This window comes from Epinephelus moara, chromosome 23 (assembly GCF_006386435.1).
Source record: "Epinephelus moara isolate mb chromosome 23, YSFRI_EMoa_1.0, whole genome shotgun sequence".
NCBI lineage: Eukaryota > Metazoa > Chordata > Actinopteri > Perciformes > Serranidae > Epinephelus > Epinephelus moara.
The window spans coordinates 13,974,670-13,996,331 of NC_065528.1; the positions used below are offsets into that span (position 1 = coordinate 13,974,670).

General features: G+C 41.5%; 1 protein-coding gene across 2 annotated transcripts in view; it reads right to left on the reverse strand.

The window, feature by feature from the left end:
• Positions 1 to 21,662, reverse strand: part of LOC126384666 (copine-8) — a 115,785-nt gene that overhangs the window by 42,984 nt on the left and 51,139 nt on the right. For both annotated transcript variants that reach the window (XM_050035836.1, XM_050035837.1), the window contains exons 6-9: positions 19,662 to 19,738; positions 5,703 to 5,766; positions 4,074 to 4,177; positions 3,375 to 3,479 (exon numbers count right to left, since the gene is read on the reverse strand). In XM_050035836.1, coding sequence (XP_049891793.1) covers positions 3,375 to 3,479; positions 4,074 to 4,177; positions 5,703 to 5,766; positions 19,662 to 19,738 — 350 coding nt within the window. The remainder of the gene's footprint in view (positions 1 to 3,374; positions 3,480 to 4,073; positions 4,178 to 5,702; positions 5,767 to 19,661; positions 19,739 to 21,662) is intronic.

Consider the following 21,662-nt stretch of genomic DNA (forward strand, 5'->3'; position numbering starts at 1 on the left):
CAGACGTCAGCAAAGACAGCTGCTTTCAGGAGTGGCCAAAAGTTAAAACACATTTTCACTGAAAAATGAGACAGTTTTGTTTGTCTCGTTAGTGATTTTTATTTCAATCGCCCATTTGATACAAGAAGCAGATGGCCCCAAAGTATCTTCACATTATTTAATCTCTCCCATTCAAAAAAATATGGACACTCCTGCCCTTGGCAATTACGTAAGCCTCACTGTTGCATCCTACTAATTCCTATTTTTTCAATAGTATCAAAGTACTTTACATGCAAGGAATTTGGGGGAAATATTTAGAAAATTACTAACTTGTAGAATTGTATTTGACCAAAAAAGAATATTTGCAGAGAAGCAGCAGAATTTACTGCCAGTCCTTTTAAAATAAGTAGGAACTAGCAGCAAGGCTCCTGTCAGTCACTGAATCAATAACAGCAAGTTCCACTGACAGCTCCTGGCTCACCACAATGACCCTCTCTCATGCAGATGATCATGTTATGTTCATGTTACGTATTATTTCAGATCAGAAAAGTTCATCATAGTTCTGCTGTGCGTCAGTCAGACAGAATTCCCATTAACCTGATCCCCTACCAGTTGTCTCCTAGTTTGCTCCCAGTGAGCGCTGACATTACTCGCCTGTCATTTAGACAAACATCTTTTCTCAGATTCCGAGAGCAGGATTATAAATTTCTGCCTCCAGCCAAATACATATTGCTGCCAGTTTTTTTTTTTTTTTAATTAGCTGATTTTAACGCAGTTTCATCTCCTGTTTATTCCTCCTGCTCTCTAACGATCCGCAAAGCAGCCACACAATCACATATCACATTCATACTCAGGTGACAAAAGAGCAATTACGATAACAGACCTATTAAAGCAAACAGAGAGACTGTGTGTGTGTGTGTGTGTGTGTGTGTGTGTGTGTGTGTGTGTGTGTGTGCCTAAATGCAGTGCCTCAGAATACTTTGCTTTCTGGCTCTTTGTTCATATGAGTGTCACATGACAAGATTAAAGCAGTCTGCCCCTTGTCTCTGAAATCTAGCGACTAAATATAAACTAAGACCACCAGAAAATAATGTTACTTTTCTCCCAAACAGCCTGTGAAGTACTGTACACCCCTGAATGCATCACACAGGTTTCAATTGAATGTACTAAAGTACTGGCTTAGATTAAATTATCCTTGTAGAAAACAAGACAGTCGAAGAAATCTACAGAGGAAAACCAAATGGCAAAATCATACATCCATGCTTTGTTTTGGGGGCAACGCAACAAAATAATATGCAATTTCTTTCTGCCAAATCATCAAATATAATAGCATAATACTTAGAAGCTGAAAACAGCTTCATACATTTTTCATTCAAGCTGTATGGAAATCTATTGATGCTATTTTCCATAGTGCCTTACAAAATATAGTGCCTATATTTTTACATGAGTGGCCCACAGGGAAATTATAACTCAAACACTTGCAGTTATACACCACTGTCAAAAACACTTCTTTCCCTTTTATTTTATTATTCTCTCCAATGCACGGTGAACAATAAAAGGCTGCATACAGTAAGTGAGTGTGTTTGGATGCACACAGTGTCAGCAGGCTCACTGTTTATATCCCAGTCAGCCTAAACAGACATATTGCAGACATAGGGAGGAATTCATGAGCATAAACTGTTTATGTGGTCCAGCATCTCCTTTATATTTGGGTTTCTTATTTAAAAAAAAAAACATTTTCAATATACGGCAGGAGTTAGACCTCCCTGGTGAGCCACAGGCAGTGGGTACGTTCACATGCACACTAATAATCTACTATTATTCCGAATATGACAATATGACAGATTTTACATGGGTAATGTTAACCGCATATTCCATTTAGATATTCCTAAATAGGCCTTGTTTCAAATGTAGCATTTTCCGATTATTACATGTGGGATATGTGGGATCATTCAGGTTTTAGGAGCATTCTTTGGACCTGTATACAGCGCACTCTGAATATGCATCTTGCATGTTTACGCTCGGCTCTATGCATTGTAATGGATAGGCTGTACACAAACCAACTTGCCAAAAGTTTGTAAGGCTGTGGGGTACAGATGCATGCCCAAAAGTAAAGCCAACATTTCTGGCTGGAAGACGAAACACACACCAACTGTCTCATAAAGAATAGCAACAGTGTGGAAGATCCCTGTGTGCACATTAGCCTTAGAGACTGGAGGGTTTAACGCCACCCCAGGGGAAGACAGAATTCAGAATTCACCTTCAACCTCACCTAAATTACACAACAAACGTTGTGTAATTTAGGTGAGGTTGAGAATGAGGTTCACTTCTTGTTTTACTGTCCTGTATATGAAGACATAGGGAGTCAGTAAGATGACCTCTATCTATGTTGATCAGGAACAATTTGAGTTTTGTGTCAGAAAGGGAACCTTATTTGTGGCTGAATTTCTTTGCCAGGCCTGAGAGAGAAGGCAGAGTTTTCTAGTAAGGACCAAAACGAGACTATTTTGTGCATGTACACGTAAGCCTCTTTTACACTGCCAGATTTTCCGCGAATGTTGGACCGTTTTGCCGGCAAGCTGCGAGTGTTTATACACACAGAGCCGGATTGGCGAGTTGATCGGAGATGCCCAATTTTCCGCCTCGTAGGGTAGCCATATTGGCGGAACCTTTTTGGTTTAAACAGAACAAGGCGGCCTTCCGCAATGGGAGGGGCTGTTGAAGACTTGTGCATGGAGCTGTTGATGATGCCGCACGTGCGAGCCACTGGCGGTGGATAAACAGGAGACAGCTGATAGCAGGAATTAGCGAGCAGCTAGTAGCAAGAGGGAAACGCAAACCTGACAGACACTGTAAAGATGAGCAACTGGGGAGACAAGGAATTGCATGCCCTCCTTGCCCTCGCAAACAAAGAGGCCATTTACCGCCAAAGGATGGGGACGGGCCGACTTACGAGAGAATCGCCAAAGAACTGACTAGCCGCGGCTTCCCTCCCACGTCAATGTTTACGTCACACGCTGAGCTACATATTGTGTTACTTGCTCACGCCCCCCATTGCCCCAAAAAAGACGCATTCTGTATAAACAAAAGTAGGTAGGCTGCATTTTGGCGCACTCCCCGATTTTGTTTTTATACTGCCAATGCTGAAAAAAGACTGATTGGGCTTTCCTGCGAATTTGCACAATTCCTTTTTAAAAAGGGCTGTAGTCACTGTTTGTGTAAAGCAGCCTGAAAAAGCCAGTAGAAACTGCAGGAACATAATATCACCAGAGCTGCGCATATTACCTTGTACGACACTTTTACTGTGTCTGAAACTGAAAATAACTCCCTAATGATTCAGAGGGTTGTGTAGGTTTTTAGTTGCCATAATATCTACAATCTAAAAAAGGACTTACCTGTCATAATCGCCATTGCAGAGAGCCCGGACAGGGATCTTAAAGGCCTGCCACACTGGGTTCAATGTGTTCTTCACCACCTCTGTCTTGTGGCAGATGGTAAACCTGGCGAGAGTCAGGAATGAAAAAGAGAGGAGGGAGAGAAACAAGATTTGTGGGGAGAGAGGGGGGAAACAGAGAAGGGAATGGAGTTAAAGAAGAGACTTTCTACTAACTGAGATTAAAAACAGGAGGGCTGTGGAGGCTCGACTACTTCCCTGACACACACATACACACACAAACACACACTGCAAAGAGGTAATTTCATTAGTCTCTTGGCGAGCAGGTGGACTTGGTATCTTCTGCCCGCAGAGCAGAAGGTCTTATCGGACTTGTCACACACTGCAGGATGGAAAAGAGAGCGCTGGATTGAACACTCACATACACACACACACACACACACACACACACACGTACACACACACATGTAAACATACCACAGCGCTGCACTTGAATGCCTCCTGCTTCCACACACACGTCATACACAAACATTTCCACACATCATTCACACATGTGCTTAAAGAGGCATTGCTGCTTTTGATCTGAGGCAGAATCGATGAAACCAATTTTCTTTGGATGCGGGGACGAATTAAACAAAACATAAAAGGGGAGAATGGAAGATGGAGGGAGAGTGAAGGAGGAAGGGGGAGGGGGACTCACGTGCCATCCTCATTGCTCCTGTGGAAGACCAGGAAGGGGTCGGATTTGCCAAAGAAATCCTTTTTGTCCAGCTTGTTCCCGCAGAACTGCATCATCACTGATTCCTGATGAGTAGAGACAGAAAAAGAAAACTGAATAAAATACACATGGCTCTTACACTGTACGTGCACATTTCCACCCAGCAGTAGTCCAGTTATTTTGTGACCATTAAGAAACACTCATACTGTTGAATGCAAAAGCAAAACAGTTCAGAAAAAGTCCTCTTTCTTTGATAATGACAGACTATATCAAAAATCTCTCTTCTTTTTCATTGTTGACTAAAAAGAATGTGTTTTCCTGCTTTACTGTGACGCCACAAAAATGATTAAATGTGCACTGAGGCCAAAAAAATAGGAGGCTGGTGATAAAAAATGAAAAATAAGTAGGGCTACAAAAAGAGAAGAGAAAAATACAGTTGAGGGCTGCGACTAACGATTATTTTCTTGATTAACTGATAAGCTGTTTAGTCTATAAAATGCCAGACAATGTAGAGAAAGTGTGAAAAAGGTTGATCTGTGTTTTCCAAAGCCCAAGGTGACGTTCTCAGATGTCTTGTTTTGTCCACAACCAAAAGATATTCAGTTTACTGTCAAAGAGGAGAAAAGAAACCAGAAAGTATTTACAAATAGGAAGCTGGAGTCAGAGATTTTTGACTGTTTTTCTCATTAAAAATTACTCAAACCGATTAATCAATTGTCAAATTAGTTGGCCATTAATCTAATACTTAACAACTAATCAATTAATCGGTCACACTTCATCATTACCATCATAGATAAATTGATGGTCATTTAGGCTTTAGTTAATAGTTATTTTACTGTTAACAAAAAATTTAATGAAATTTAAGAATGTTTACATCTCTGCTTTTTGCAGATGATGTGGTTCTGTTGGCTTCATCACACCAAGACCTCCAGCATGCACTGAGATCAGTTTGCAGCCGAGTCTGAAGTGATTCGGATAAGAGTCAGCACCTCCAAGTCTGAGGCCATGGTTCTCTGCCGGAAAAAGGTGGATTGTCCCCTCTAGGTTGGGGGAGAGTTACTGCCTCAAGCGAGGGAGTTCAAGTATCTCGGGGTCTTGTTCACGAGTGAGGGTAGAATGTAGCGTGAGATGGATTGGCAGTTTGGTGCGGCATCCGCAGTGATGCGGGCACTGTGCTGAACCGTCATGGTGAAGAGGGAGCTGAGCCAGAAGGCAAAGCTTTCGATTTACTGGTCCATCTACGTCCCAACCCTCACCTATGGCCATGAGCTCTGGGTAATGACTGAAAGAATAAGGTTGCCGATACATGTAGCCGAAATAATAATTATTTTATTATTAGTATAAATTATATAATAATAATAATAAATTATTCAAAGAAAGGGCCCTAGCCTCTTACACCATCTGAACTTTTTCTCAAGTCTACAGACAGATGTACACTCAAAATTCAAACGCATATTCCCATAGCTATTGTGCCTTAAATCCAAACCCATACAAATGTCCTGCCAGAAAAAGGAGCAGTTAGACAAACACAGAGTAGAAATTGAAACAGAAAAGATAAAGAAACATAACAGACATTGGAAAAATGTTCAGGGGGTGTACATCCATCCTTACCCTGCAGTTGTTCAGCTCCTCAGCTTTCACAATAATGGTCCCACATTTCTTCCCTGGAATGCCTCTGTATGTACACAAAAGACACAACAAAGGGTTAAGAGGTCACAATCATATGGTGAATGCATGTGGCATGACATATAGTTAACTCTACATGTATTCTCGGCTGTTCTCTGCGATCGAGGTCATGACATTGTGGAAAAACTAGACGGTATCTCATATTTCCTGACCGGAATTACCAACCTTAGATGACATTTCTCTGCTGTCCCTATATGGATATTACACTTGCTGATCTATATTTGGATCCAGCAGCCTTAAATGTGAAGTAAGAGCTACTGGAAATGTCACATTCATGAGGACATGTTTAGACTCAGGTCAGGAACAAATCTCATGGAAAGTTTTACTACTTCACATAGCCTAAAACATTTCCAAGATACAAAAGGAACACTGTTGAGCAGGAGGTGTTTGTGTTTGTGTGTGTGTGTGTGTGTGTGTGTGTGTGTGTGTGTGTGTGTGTGTGTAGCGTGGCAGCTGTGGTGAAGGTGTGGATAGGAGGTGTGATGTGTAAGCACTTTCTCTGAATAAACACCATGGTCTTATAGGTGAACCCAGTGATGTCACTAGCACCTCCTCCTCCCGTACAAACACACTCACAGACCTGACTGGTTACACTGTCTACAACTGCAATGTTTCCTTAAGTCCATTAGGAAGTAGACAGAGTCAGACTGTTTAGTTTCTGACATTCATCCTTTCTTCTGTAACCAGTCATACTCACACAAATCACAGAGAAGCTCTGACTACAACACACACACACACAGAGGTAGTGTAAATTCATTCTGTGTTTAGGACACCATGACTCCACTATATCTTTACAAAGCAAATAGTGTTTACTGCAACATCAGAGGGGAGCACCACCTAAATTAATAGTTCCAATATGTTATTTCCATGGTGCAGAAAAGTGTGAATAAAAGCAAATCCCTCTCAAAGCCAGAAACCACAAAAAATAAGTGTCAGACTTGTGAGTATAAAGGGCTCATCCCAATACCCCCCTTAGCCCTACCCCTTGGCCCTACCCCTACATTTGCACGTCCCCTCGAGGGGTAGTGGTGTCCCAATTCCTTTTTGCGTGTAGGGGTAGGGAGCATAACAAGGGGTAGTGGGTATGAAACTAGCCCTTTGGAGCGAGGGATTTCAGATGCTGACTTGCCAGCAAGGGGTAGACGTCGCCATGGCTACCACCGAGCAAGAGATGGGGAAAAAAGTTCATACATAGCTAACGTTACCGTCACTAGCTAGCTAGCTCGCACTATCTGGCGTCTGTCATCTGTCCTGTTCTGCCAAATTGTCAGATTTTTCACATTACGATAACACGCCAGCTAGTATAACTATGCTGCCTCGTAATGTTAGCTGGTTAGCTAGCTAGCAGAAGTCCCCCGTCGTCTGTCGTTCATCAAACGAAGCATGATGAATAATGCAAACGCGATCGGTAGGATGAACTCAACTGGAGACTCCATTGTAGATGCCGGTTGGAAATGTAGATGGCTTGCAGCTTCCTGTTTAAAATAGTTACGTATGCGTGAATGTAACCGACACAGTGATGTAGTGAGTGGTGTCCCAGTTCCTAGGGAAAGATTTTAACCCCTACCCCTCGTTGCTTCATTTCGAGGGCCAAGGGGTAGTGGGCAAGGGCTAGGGGTAGGGCCAAGGGCTAGGGGTAGGGCCAAGGGGGAGGTATTGGGATTGGGCCAAAGTGTGGAGCTGCTCTATTGACAATGAACGGTAGAATGAATTTGTGGCCCTTTAGTTCCTTTTTTAAACCCAAATGATCTTTATTCTATTGTAGTGTTCTCAGTCCTGAAACAGAAAATGTGCCCATATACTCAGATCATTCCCCTGGGTGCTCTCAGTGTCAGCTATCTTTCACCTGTAGAGCAGCTTCAGACTTTATACCTTATGACATCACAAATTGGAGTTTTAACACTCTAGTTTTTGGATATACACATATTTCTTAGACTGTCTTAGACCACAGGAATAACATGAACTTCAAAGAATGGACACACTTGCCCTTAAACGCTCTCCATGTCTCATATAGCTCCTTAAAAAGGAAGCTGTCTGTGTGGGAGAAACAGCAGCATAACATAATTTGACTTGACTTTTGAGAGGTCTTCCAATCCGACAAAGGGGCCGGTTGTCTGATGAGCTCTGCTCTGAGAGACCCACCTGGCACAAATCCACTCAGGCAGTCATTTAAACAGTGCAGAATTGGGGTTGAGGACCTCTGCGTGAATGTAATTCAAGTCTCCTTTTACTCCTGCACTGGGAACTGGGGGGGAAGTGCTTTTGAAATGGCAGACAAAATGAAATAGATCCTGGAACTGATGCTTGGCTTATATTCTAACAGCAATACCCCTTTCCTCAGAAATCGTAGGATGGGATATGAAACTAAAATAGCACCTTGGGGAGAGAGGAGACTTTTTCTCATTTCATTTTATTTGCAGACAGCACGGGGAAATGAGGATTTGTTTGCATTATGTGTGTAGAATGATTAAAAGATATTCAGAGGAGGACTGATTGACACTAATGAGGACGGAGTAGATAAACAAACACCAGGAAGAATGACAGAAAGTGACCTTATTCACCTGCCTAAAGCAGCAAATACAATCAGAGAGCACAAACTCAATATGGCAAGACTGATATACTGCGTGTAGCTAATATTATTGACACACAAACACCAGGTATTTATATCATTAAGTAGTGCGAATAACTCTTTGTAATGATTACTTTAAGTAGATTTGCCTGTTCTGCTGCTGGGAAATTACATGAAATATTTTCCCAGGCGTACCCCCTTGGATTATTAACATCCTCTCATAAAATATTTTACCATCCAGATGGAAGTATATGTGCATGAGCCAAATAAATAAAACTGACCTTTTCTAGTTCTATAACACTAATGACGCCCGGAGAGAGCTTTACTGAGAACATTTTTCAGCACAAACTTTGAATTTAGGCAAATGTAGTGCCTCAGAAACCATTTTGATGCCTTGTAGCTTATTGTGACATCTACGGCACATGCAACAACAATTGACTACATGAATATTGGATTACATCACAAGTTAAAGTGGGGCATGAGATGCAGGTGTGAAGGAGAAACACGTGACTGCTAACCACAACAATGAATTTAAAAAAAAACAACAACATGTTGGCAAAATAGTGGTTATTTATGCTCAATATTCACACTTGACTCTATCCACTTCATCTAATTCTGACAATTCAACAAAATCATTTAACAGCTCTCTCAGATTCCTGCTCTTCACCTTTCAGCGAGGAGCTCTTTTACATGCTCTCCTGCTCTTCCTCTGTGGTCCATCTTTGCTCGATGAGCAGCGCAAACAGTTGTTGACACACAGCGCGATGTGTATCAAAGTACAAAATGGACACAAAGAGATAGAGCTAATTAAAAATAATGAGCTGCTTGGGTTGTCAGCGTAGCAGCCACACAAGCTGCAGACATCACCAGTATTAATTCAGAACTAAACACAACATTATTTCAGATCAGCAATTCATGATCAAGACCATTAAGACCTGTCATTTTATGCTATTTTATAGTTAAACTCAAACACCTTCCAGAGAGTGATTTGATGACATTAAGGTTGCAATATTTTCAGTATAAAAACCCTGCACAGTTTCTCTGCCTAGCTGCGGTGGAGGGAAAGTGACAAAAAAACTTGTTGAAACTCTGGAAGATATCCACTTGATATGATTTACTCAGACTGCTGAAGCCTCAAATTAACTTCAACTTTTCAACATATTTTTGCTTCTGAATAATTTCTGCTCTCTGAATAACATCAGGCGGGCTCAATTGGGTACGGCGATAAGGATTTTTGCATGTGTGCGTGTGACGTATATGGATTTAGGTCTTGTGTACATACGTGCAGGTGTACATCTGCATCTGCTTGTGCATACATGCCAATTTCTGTTAAAGTATATATGTTTGTATAATATATTCATGCTAGGTAACAATATGTACACACACAATACACCATTAATCAATTTAAAGGTCCAGTGTATAGGATTTAGAGGGATATATTAGCAGAAATTGAATAATTACCTGAAAACATGAGTTGTTGTGTTTTAGGTGCACTTTCAGCTGGTTGCAATCTACAATCCTCAGCACTAGACGCCACTGAACTACACACTGTTCCAGTAAGTTTCATTATGTCAAAACTCTATATATATATATTGTTTTCTGGCAACATAAACTAATAAAAAGATGTTTACAAATAAATACATTTTTGTACAAAACAAGGACTGTGGATTTTTCCCCCCATCACTTTTATACTGAAATAAGGGGATCTTTTAGCAGCCAGTATCAACAGTTAGAATGACATCAGTTTGCGAAGTCTTTATCAATGTACATATAGGCACCACTTGAAAACCTATGAGCAGAGGGTCGGTCCTGTCCAATTCTCCACTTGGGTTGAGTGTGCCTTGTACTTTTCAGGAGCAAACTAAAGACTATGAAAAGTTCTCTCTGTCTCTCTTAATATTGCATTGCTTCTCACCCTCTCAGTCTCAATCATGTCATCTCACTGCAACAATATGCAGGGAGAAAGAGTTAAAGACGCACACACACACACACACACACACACTGAACAAGCGACCGGAATCCACGTCGCCATGACAACTCTGTCGAGCCGGGGCCCCCGCTGTGAGATATCGAATGGGATTCCTCTGCTCGTTATTTCTTCAAATGCTTGCTCTCACTCCTCTATTTCTCAGAGCGGCGGTCATTATTCTGTCTGAGAGATCTGCTGTAAAATGACACGTAGGTGGCAGCTGACAGGATTGTATAGATTCTAGATGAATAATGTATCTTACAGAACTGCCTTACACACACACGCACACGTGGACAGAGAGAATATGTGGTAAATACAAGAAGGACCAGCTCAAAGATTAAATCTGAACAAAAAGTCAGGCAACACAACATTGCTTTCTAAACTGTGCATGGCAATTCATGTGAATGTGTGTTCAAACTGCCCCTGGGGAATTAGTTTTTCCATCTCGGCAAAGAAACATGACAACACGTGCGCAGTGGCAGCATATTGTGGAGCTGCAATTAGTGTTGTCAAAAATATCACTGCATCAGTTCACATCGATTCTGAATATAGTCATACTTCCGAAGTTCCTGTTATAATGGCATAATTAAAATTTTTATGAAAAGATAAATATAAAAAGGGTATAACATTATGAGTGTAATTATGCACCAGAGTGTATTTTTGCTACTCATTACCAATAGGTACACTTTCTTCACTCTTTTATTGATACTTTTTCTTTATTGCATTTTTGAAAACGTAACACAGATCTCCCAAAAGAGGAGAGAGTGTGGTAGTCCTTATCCTGTCGTTAATGTGTAGATAGTCCATTTCTCCCATTTTTCTCGGCATTGATCTTCTTGAGTTCTCACTTTCTTCATTCTTATTATCACAGTAAGTAACGTGTTTTTTCCTGTGGGACAGGAGAGGACTCAATCTATTGTGCGGGCATGTATGGTCAGAATGCTTGAGGGTGCGGGGCGGAGCTGACACACACCCTGCGGAAATGGTGCCGGAATAATGCAAAGTGAAAACATCGATCCATATCATTATCTTTAGGATAAGCCTTTATTTTGAAACTCTGTGTCAGCGGCACACAGCAACAGGCAAATGATGGCAGGTAAGATGAAGATTATTTGCTATTCACTAATAGGCAAAACACATGCCATACAGTACGTAAACAGAGCCATTACGGGACAAAATACTCAGGAAACATGATGTACGTGCCTGGCCGGGCATCTCACTCCGCTAACTTCTCGCTACGGCAATATTAGTGGCTGTTGGGAGAAGTTTTCCTTCAGGTCTTTTAGTCAGATATTCTTGAAGTTATACAAAGACACAAAGATTACTCCCAGAAAGGGCTCTCTGTCAGAACGTTAACTTATCCTATGTGCTGTTTTATGTGTATCTTGTATAGACAAAAGCAGAAAAGAAAGGAGTGGCAGCTTATGCTGTAGCAGACTGTCTGAAATGGGCATGTGGGTCTCACATGGATCGCAGGCCCTTGATCAAAGTCTTATTGTGGCAGACTTTGAGATATAAGCAAATATCATATTGTTGTCAAGAGAATTGATATAATCTTGTACCGCAATGAAACTAGAGATTTCCAACCCTACTAGCTGCAAACACTGAGTGTTTTAGGGCGCATTCACACCAGGATAGTCTTGGGGACTCCGTTCGATAGGGCAGGGAATACCAAAAAATTTCACACTTGCAGACTGGGGGCAGTATTGCCCGAAATGACCACTGACCAGGAAGAAAAAAAGCATAAGGAAGAAGAAAACCCAACTCATCAATTGGCAAACAGAAATCCATTGTGGGTAGCCTCAAGCAACTGCGATATATAGTCCTCTGACCACATATCAATAAGTGCCTGCACCTCCTCACTGCTCCACGTCTGCCCACGAGACATTTCAACTTTTCCTTTTTTTACCTCTGCTTCTCCCAGTTTGCACTGTTGGCTTTGTTTTTTCATACCCAAAATGCGCTGCGCTCTAGATCACTTCCTCTCTTTGGTTGACCTCCTCTCATTGGTTTGCTGGATAGTCCGTTTGCATTTCCCACTGTAAGCGAACTGCACCAGGGTTCACTTGCAAATGAACCGAGACCCCCAGTTTTCAAGCAGACCAGGGTTTGCTCGTTTGGTCCGCACCAGAGTTCGAATTATCCGTGGAAGCGGACCAGGGTTTGTTTAAAGCCGACCAAAAAGCCAGAAAATTGGGTGTTTAACTGTTACATTTCTGTGTTTGGCATTTACAGTGCAGTGACTGAATTTAATGTGTGTTTTGAGTAAAAACAGATCCTTTGAAAATGCTTAACATCTGAAAAATGTATACCAGTTTATCCAGGTACAACACTTTGCTCTTATTTAGTTTATTCACGACACAGAAAAGCACTCCAAAGTTGAGAAGTGCTTCTGGAATGTGTGTGTGTGTGTGTGTGTGTGTGTGTGTGTGTGTGTGTGTGTGTGTGTGTGTGACAGAGAGAGGAAACACTGCGAATCCTCTAATCAGGACACATAGATTTGCAATCAGCGTCTGGCGAGAGACGGGTAATTAAGTCTGGGCTACTTCTGGCCTCCATCGTAACACACATGCATGCACAAACAGGAGCTCAGGCACGCACACACACATCTAACAAATATGTCATTTTCATTATAATCTAGATGAAGGGAGAATACCTGAATGAAATATCAATTATAATTATAAAACCATGAAACTCCATCTATTCTCAGTCATGCCCGACACAATCACACACTTTCTCCCCCAAAAGGAAACTCATAATCATAATTCTCTCACACAGAAGGAACGCTGTCATCAAATCCATGTCACACCAGAGGCAGATACAGTTTCTTTGTCCCTCTTTTACAAATCTACACAATCAGGCTTGTATTCACAGCCAGCAGCCTTTGTGTGTGTGTGTGTGTGTGTCAGCATTCTTGGCTCACTTGTATCTAAAACTGTAGCTCACTTGGCTCTCCTATAGTTCACCAGGGCTTCTCTCTGACCCTGTGGACACTGAAAGATCTTGTTTGTGAAAACAAAAAAGGCAGGGACAAAAAAAAAAAAAAGAGGGTGGCGAGTGTGAGAAAGACAAAGATGGAGGGTTGGAGAGGAGAAAACAGAGAAAGGAAAAGAGGGGAAGATAGAAAATTCACACCAAACCTACAAACTGCCCTCTGAATATTCAAGAGAATACCGGTTTCGTTTGCTTGGTGTCTGCGTTTTTTCTGTGCTGTGACTTTCGTAGCCTCCTCTCAGATGTGTGCTGCCTACAGCCTGACACCTGGCTTCTACCTTTTCATTAAGTCTCAACTTTACATGCTTGTGTGCCCAGCAATGTCCTGAACACAGAAGAATAAGAAGAAAATACAGGCAGAGGGCAGAGTCTCTGCAGAAAAATGCACTGCTACACACTGAGAGTGGGTCATAAGTGATGATTGAGAAAGATTACTTCTGTCTGAGTCTATACATTGTGTTTTTTTAAGTAAATCCTGCAAAGTACATCTAAGTTTTGTTTTGTCAAAATATGGAAAAGTGGAATGGCCAGAGCTGCTTGTGCCATTTTGGTTCGTCATGTAAAATTGTGTTTTTTCAAAGTTTCCCACCAGTGGCGGACTTGTTCGACTCTGCAAACACAGCCTTCCTCTTTCATTCCTTCAACAACAATCTTGAAAAGGTCGATGCATTGTGATATTTACACATATCCAAAAACCTGTTGATAGCCAAGGCTTTCATAATGTTTAAAAGTAGGTGTGTTTCTCCTTCCGATCAGAAATGCTGGCTTTTCTTTTGGACATGCATCCTGACCTCAGCCTTGCAAACTGTTAGCGAGTTAGCTTGTGTACAACCAGGGTCCAAAACTAACACTCGCAAATTACGGGTAGATTTTGTCTCTGGCTGGTAAATTTTTAAGACCACTCGCCACTCTGGCGAGTTATTTTTTTACCAGCGAAAAATGCATTTTTTGTTACTAGAGAACGATGCTGGTATCGGCTGGTTTCCTGGCAGAGTAAAGTGTATTTCAGGCAGAGACGATCTTTGGTCACGTGAGTGCGTCAGTCATGACGTCAACACAGCGCGCCAAGGTGGATGGCTCGTTCAGGGGGCGGTGACAAAAAGCTGCGGTGAAGTCGGACAGTTTCCCGACAGTTTCCAGCAGCCTTCAGTCCGTACAGGAAGTCACAGAAACACTTACATCCTCCTGTCTGGAATGATGTCAATTTATTAAAAAAGTGATCAGACCCATATATCAGTTTGTTTTCAGTCTCCAGTTGTTTTAATTATGATAGATTAATTTATTAAAATCACCATCAGTCACACAACATGTTTTCTGTTACAGAATAAACTTTCAAATCAGACAAATACTGCCGCCACTGCCGCCGACCCTCCAGTCTCATCCACCGGCAGCATTAAGTGACTTGACTTTTTTTCCTTTAAATTATTATTATTTGGTTGGCTGGTAAAATATCTGCCTGGCTGGTAAAAAAAATATTCATGACAACACACAGAGCCAATCGTATACAAGAAGTCACAAGAGGTCATGTGTCACAACCTGCGGTAAAACGCACATTGTAAATGTGTTGTATTCATGTCCAAATGAATGCAGCTACCCAACTAGAGAGTCCGAGAACTGATATAACATCAATTAAAGATCCTGTTCAGGTTTTACGAGATGGGTAATGGTCAAATGAGGATTAAAAGAAAAGAGGCACCAGCAGGACTGAGAGTGCTCAGACAACACAGAGACGCATGAAAACACATGCGATACCTGTTGTGCTCAAACAATTGCAAGAGCCAAACATTGCAGGATAGTGTGCTTGTCATTGTTTAGCATTCTGTTGCTCGTTACTCTCAGTCTCCTTCTCTGTTTCTGTCTCTCTCTCACACACAAACACACACACACAACCACGCAGACTCCTGAATGCCCATTGGAGTTTGATTGAACAATGTAATTAGCTGTAATTAGCACTCATTAAAATTGTTAAAGATTCCCCCAGTTGTGTCAGGCTGCAGGTGTGTGTCTGCCAAAGTCTTACACACACACATATATACACATAGGCAGACAAACACACAGGCACACACATACAGACATACTTACATACAACACCAGCAAGACAACAACTGCACCAGCTGTGGCTTCTGTGCCTTTGTTTTTAATAAATGTTGACAGGGTTTCTTTTTATGTCTGCACCAAATCACTCAGGAAGTCTTTGAAAACAGGGTCTATAAATGTTCTACTTGACACCTGTGGAAGATAAAAATCTAATAAATGTATCAGTCTTATTTTTCTGTTGCGTATATTTACAGTAGAATGGTACAATACTCAAATGTCTTCAGCACCTGAAAGTAAACAACTCCCACATTCGTTTTTCTTTAGCTATTAAAGTTTTCCATTCAATCTATTTTCCCCAACAACCTTTTCTCACACAACCTTTTCTCCAAATAATTACAATAACATCTTGTAATTTCTATTCAACACATTTTTGCAGCCATAAAAATGGGAGCGTAAAAGAGAATACTCAATAAAAGTGATTGATTGTCTTCAGTACGACGTGTCTCATACATTTACAAACAAATAAATCTTTTGCCATTAGTGTCAATATTACAAATAAATGTAGTATGTGTGTGCTGTCTGTGAGTGTGTGTGTTTTTATATGGATGATGAGGAGTAGAGTGGAGGGAGGGGAGGGGAGCGCTTCAGTGCTTCAGACAACATCATTCTGCACTTTGGAGGGGTCCATAGTGCATGTACAAGCATGTGCAAACACACATACATGGGTGGACAGGTCTCTCTGTCTCTATCTTTCCCTGTGAGTGGGAAACCTGCCACTGCAATCACCATGGCGATTGCCGCTCAAGTGGATGACAGTGTTGCTTTGAAACGAATAGAAGGAAAAAAAGTAGAACACACACTAAAAGACACACACAGGTTGCCAGGTTGTTGACAGTGTTCAGTGAAGGGATGCCAGCTTGGCTGTTATTTCCCCCGACACCCTCCTTTTTAGATCTCGAGGCTCATGAAGGCTTCAGATGAAGAAGCAAATTGGATTAAAAAGACACAATTGAAAGGGAGCCAAGTGGGCTTTGCCATGAGAGGGAAGAAATATGTGAAACAGAGGGGGCCAAAAGAGCAGCATCACGGATAAAACTAGGTAATGATGTATCCTAATTAGGCTTCCTAATGAAGCTGCTCAAAGAATTCTAATATGAACTTTCTGTGGTTAACAATTTTAATACAACCGCACGGTGCAAGCTAATACTAAAGCCGGTAATTTGTTATGTTTGACACAGAGCAGTTAAGCACCCTGCATCCCAGCTTTCCTCTTATGCAGCGTTTGGTAAAATATCTGTGTCAGCGAGGAACTGCAGTGGCAGAAAGATTTGGGCCAACAGCAGCAGAGATATGTCACAAAGAAGGCAAAATGATGTATATATGTTTTTTAACTGCCAAAAGCCTTTATCACTTACTTATACACCAACAGTTTTTTAATGAAGCACAGAGGGGCATTTTTGACAGCTGGAGTAGCTCGAGCACAACGGTTTAGAATAAATATAAGACCGGTATTAGATTTTTGTATGAAAAATTCACACAGAAATTTATAAAAACTGAATGTGTGGGTTCTTATGAATGCTTGCACACCCCTACAAGACATGTGTGTAGGGGGAAATATATTCAGCCCTCAATATTAGCGGATTTCTGCCTGTAGAAATATATGTCCGACAAATGAAATCCTTTGCTCCAACTGATGTCGTATCTCCAGGTTACAGCTAGCCAGCTAATTTGGTGTCTGCTTCAGCTGATACAATGAAGATGTTAACGTAACTGCACTTGCTAACATTATTTGTTGGTCATGGAACCTTATGTTAGTCAAACAATCCTGTTTCCCTGGCATTATGTAGTATTCCGTGCAGCAGTGATATCATGATGGTAGTAAGGGCTGAATCCCCAAAGAAGAACAAGCTACTCACATTTCTTCATGTCGGGGTGATTGTTTGGTAGATCAGAGGTCTGAGCAGGTATTTGGTGTAGTTGGTACTAGGGATGGGCAACACAAGCAAAAACACTATTCGAAAATCGTGGCAAGTATTCGACAATTTTTCGAATAACAGAGATCCATTCATCTTTAAAGGCCCGAACATACTCGGGCGGAACGGACTCCACGGAGGTCCGCGCAGACTCAAAGCGGACGTCCGCAAGCCCTGTGCGCGCACACCAGTGACTGCTCGGCATGTATTTTTCACATCGCGGGGATTTTTCACAGACATTTTTACAGGAAACTACAACACGGAAGTGCGCTCGACTATGAAAGCCCGAATGACTGCGGACATTCCTCAAGGAGTAGTAGTCTCTGCATGTTTCTCCTGTTTGTAGAAGAGCATCAAACTAGCTGGTAGCCCATCTCACACCGCTGTAAGCAATCCTAGACTGCCCTCGTGCGGTTAGGAGCTGAATTGCATGTCAAATAAAGAGGGGGAAATAAGACGGTGAATAGTAATAGTCGCATTAAAAAATCGATTTTTCAAAAATAAAACGACTATTCGAAAATCGAAAATCGTGACCCATCCCTAGTTGGTACATTACTGAGTGGTATTGTTGCAGGCTATGAATCTTTGTGGCTGTAGTGAGAGTGTATTTTGACACTCTCTAGATATGTTTGTGTTTTGTGGAGTGGACACAGGCACTGTTTGTGAGGAAACTCTTTTTTTAATGACGAAAATGGAGCATAGGAACACTAATAATTTGGACTAGAGCCAGTGAGGACAGCTGTCAGGCGTAACATTTGCATGCAGATTATCCATATTTCCGCACCCTATTTCTGCACTGCACTGATGAGAAAAGGCTATTAGTATTCTGAATTTAAATAGAATGTTAAAAATCCTGAACGTCACACTCTTGTTACTTCGTAGGTTTGCACAAGAACATGCTCTCATGCACATCAGTGATGACAAATTAAAGATGAAGAGCGACAATGATGTGTAAATGTATTCATCCTCTGTGGATGGATAACATGCTTTAAGTCTGATGTGACAGATTTAAGTGTACTTCAGCTGTTACGTACTAAATATCACAGTACAGGTCACTCTGACAGCATTAACCTTTATGTGTGATGCATGTCATATTGTTGAGAGTGAAGACAGTCTTCTTTGGACAACTGAAGAGTGGAGAATGAAGTGTGAACATGAGGATATCCCGAATGGGTTCTTGTATTTCACTTATATGAAAAAGGATGCATTTATCTCTAAAGCTTAAAGACAGCAGGCTCATTTAATCTATTATGTTCTGCTTTATCGTCATGATTTTAATTAACTCGGATAACTTCATGTACACAGAGAACACTTTGTAAAGTTGCACACTCACATCTGGTGCTACAACAGCAACAAAGCAATGTTAAAGCATACTTGGGCTTACATGCACACAAGGAAACACTGTGATCTATATGGACTGCTGCAGAAGACAGACTGCCTAACAAGCCTGATGAACACAATCGATGTTACAAGTCTATTGGTTTGTATATGTAAAAATACCCTCAAGTGTGTGGGAGTGTTTTTGTGTGCATGTGTGTGTATGTTCATTAAAAAAGTGAAGGTGTGTACTGTTCCTCAGCTTAGCATAGCCAGAAACAGATGTCAGGGATTCACCCTTGATACTTATTCAGTCACTCCAATTACCAAACAGCAGATATTATCCCGTACAGAGTAAATCCACAAATATCTCACGGCTCTAAAGCTCTATACCTTCACTGAATACATATATGACTCAGAGATTTACTGGCTTTCACACTGGTTGTTAAAAAGTCACCTTGTTGTTCATTTACTGTAGAGTTAGCGATGGGGATTTACAGTACCAATCCTACAGATGGTGATTGACGGACTATCATTTACCGAAGTTCCATAGTGTTGGAGCCACTATTTCAAATGCACAGCCAGTATGTCCTGTTCTGAAGACCTAAGGGACCTAGTGACAATATATGGATGGAGGAGATCACTGATGTATTCAGGCGCCTGAACGTGGAGGGCTCTATATGTGAGAACAAGTATCTTGAAACGAATCCCTGAACCTGACGGGAAGCCAGTGTAAAGAAACTGTCCTCTCTTGAATATAATGGAACTAGATGGCACTCGGGTTTTGGTGCTCAAACGGTAAGAACGCAATGGTAAGAATGGAAATATCTGTATTCCTCGACGCTTGCACATAGTCGAGGCTTGAACATAGCAACTCCCAAAGGAAATGCCTGGGCCCCGCTCTGCAGGGCAGAACATCTCTGTCTGACAGCTGTTTGATGTCATTTTCTGTGACCATCACCCAACGTTGGTCAGATAATTACTTAAATATCAGCACACTTCCAGCTACGGCCACACCTACTCACCCAAGAGCTTTTTCCGAGCGACTGCCCAATGATCCAACCACCTCTCCGAGAGTACAGTAGGCCTGGCCCAGAAAATCCTGCCGATAGGAGAAGAGAGAGAGAGTTGGGAAAAAAAAGGCAAGACAGAGTACAAAAATACACAGTTCAATTCAATTGATAAAACAAATTGACATAATTACTCACAGCCATAGAGAAACAAAAATCCCCTTTGTCGCTGATCGCTACAGAGCACAACTCTACAGAGCCAAACCATTTCAAATCCCTCCATGTTCCCCATTGACAGATAATTCTGCCAAATAGATTGAGCTTTCCTCCCACCAGCCCTCGCACCTGCCACGCTCTGCTCCCTTGCCACTTTCCTGGTAGATTAAATCGCCATCACACAATGAAACTTTACAGCTGATACAGAGGGACGGGCAGAGAGATGGAGAGAAAAGTACATGCACTAAAAATTTGTGTGTATCAGTCCTGGAAACAGTTATCAAAATAAAAGCTAAGTATGAAACACACAAACAATTGCAGAGCCCTCTCTCCGATAATGAAAGCTATTACAGAAACATGCCATCTCGATCCCAATATCACCGAGGGGCACACTGTTGAGCTCGTTCGTCATTATTGGACAGTGTCTCTAATATCTGACTGGAGCCGCTCCAAGCAGCACTGACATAATGGATTTTCTTTGCTCCATTGATTAGCCTCTTATGTTATTCCGTCTCTGTATCAATCCATCTACCCAGCTTCATTTCGACCTCTCGAGCTCATTTATCTCACCAGTGTTGCATGCATATAGTCACATGACTATTTGTTTTAGCCACAGTGAGTGCTGCAATATTTTAAAATGACTTTTTATGATATGTTCTACTGCCTATGATGTAAAGGCTGGGCAGTAAAGTCATAAATCACCTAGCAACCGCCACTGTGGCCAGCATGAGGTCCAACGGAGAGCTGGCTGTGTGCAGCTAACGGCTAAATATATAACAGCGTGGGCTAAAAAAAGACACAATCAGAAAAAAATGTAGTTGTGTGGGTGTCGTTCCATTAAGTAATGTTCTGGAAAAATCAACTGTCTGATGGATAAGACTGCAATTAACAAAGGAAAAGGAGTGTGGCAAGTGTGAGCAGATGGCTATAGACAGTAAAAAAAAAACATTATGGATACTAGTTTGAAGAAGAAAATATTGAGATCTTAATGCCTCTCATCCATAAATCTACTCTGTGGCAGAGCTGGAACTGTTAATGTATCACTGTGTTTATGCTTAAATTCCAGATCAATTGCAGTGTACTTTTGGGGACGTTTCACTCCCCAGATTCGGCTGGAGATTGAACGCTTAGCCCGGTCAGGTTCCAAGATGATGAAATATCCTAATTCTGCTTGGAAGTGGTAAATTTACAGCTCACAGCAACTTAATACAATATAGTCTCTGGCTTTAGATTGATATCTACTGTGTGCAAAAAATGTTGTTGCACATTTCCAATCCATGGTTAGTGCAGTAAGCACGCAGGAGCTTGGGGGGCTAGCTTGGCTTGTTTACCATATTACATGAACGTCGCTGTCACCCTCAATGATCTGCTGAATCCTGTTCAAACTCTATATGGAAAAAGGAATGAGTAGTTAAATAATCGTATAGAACAGCCATGTTAGCCCTATGGTGGACTTTGAGTGTTTTTATTTTTCTCTTTCAACAGCACTGCACAAACAATAAAAAAATGTGGCCATTCCTTTAGGTACCCCAGGTTGGATGCTAACTGAAAAGCTAATCTGACAGCCAGTCTAGTTGTTTCCACTCTTAGCACTAAGATAACATAGCTAGCTGCTAGTGGTAGCTTCACATTTACCATACAGACATAAGAGTGGTATAAATTAGAGATGTACCGATACCACTTTTTCCTTCCCGATACCAATTCCGATCCCTGAACCTAAGGTATCTGCCGATACCGAGTACCGATCCGATACCAGTGCGTAAAATAAAAATGGATAGGATATGAAATGTTGTATGTCTC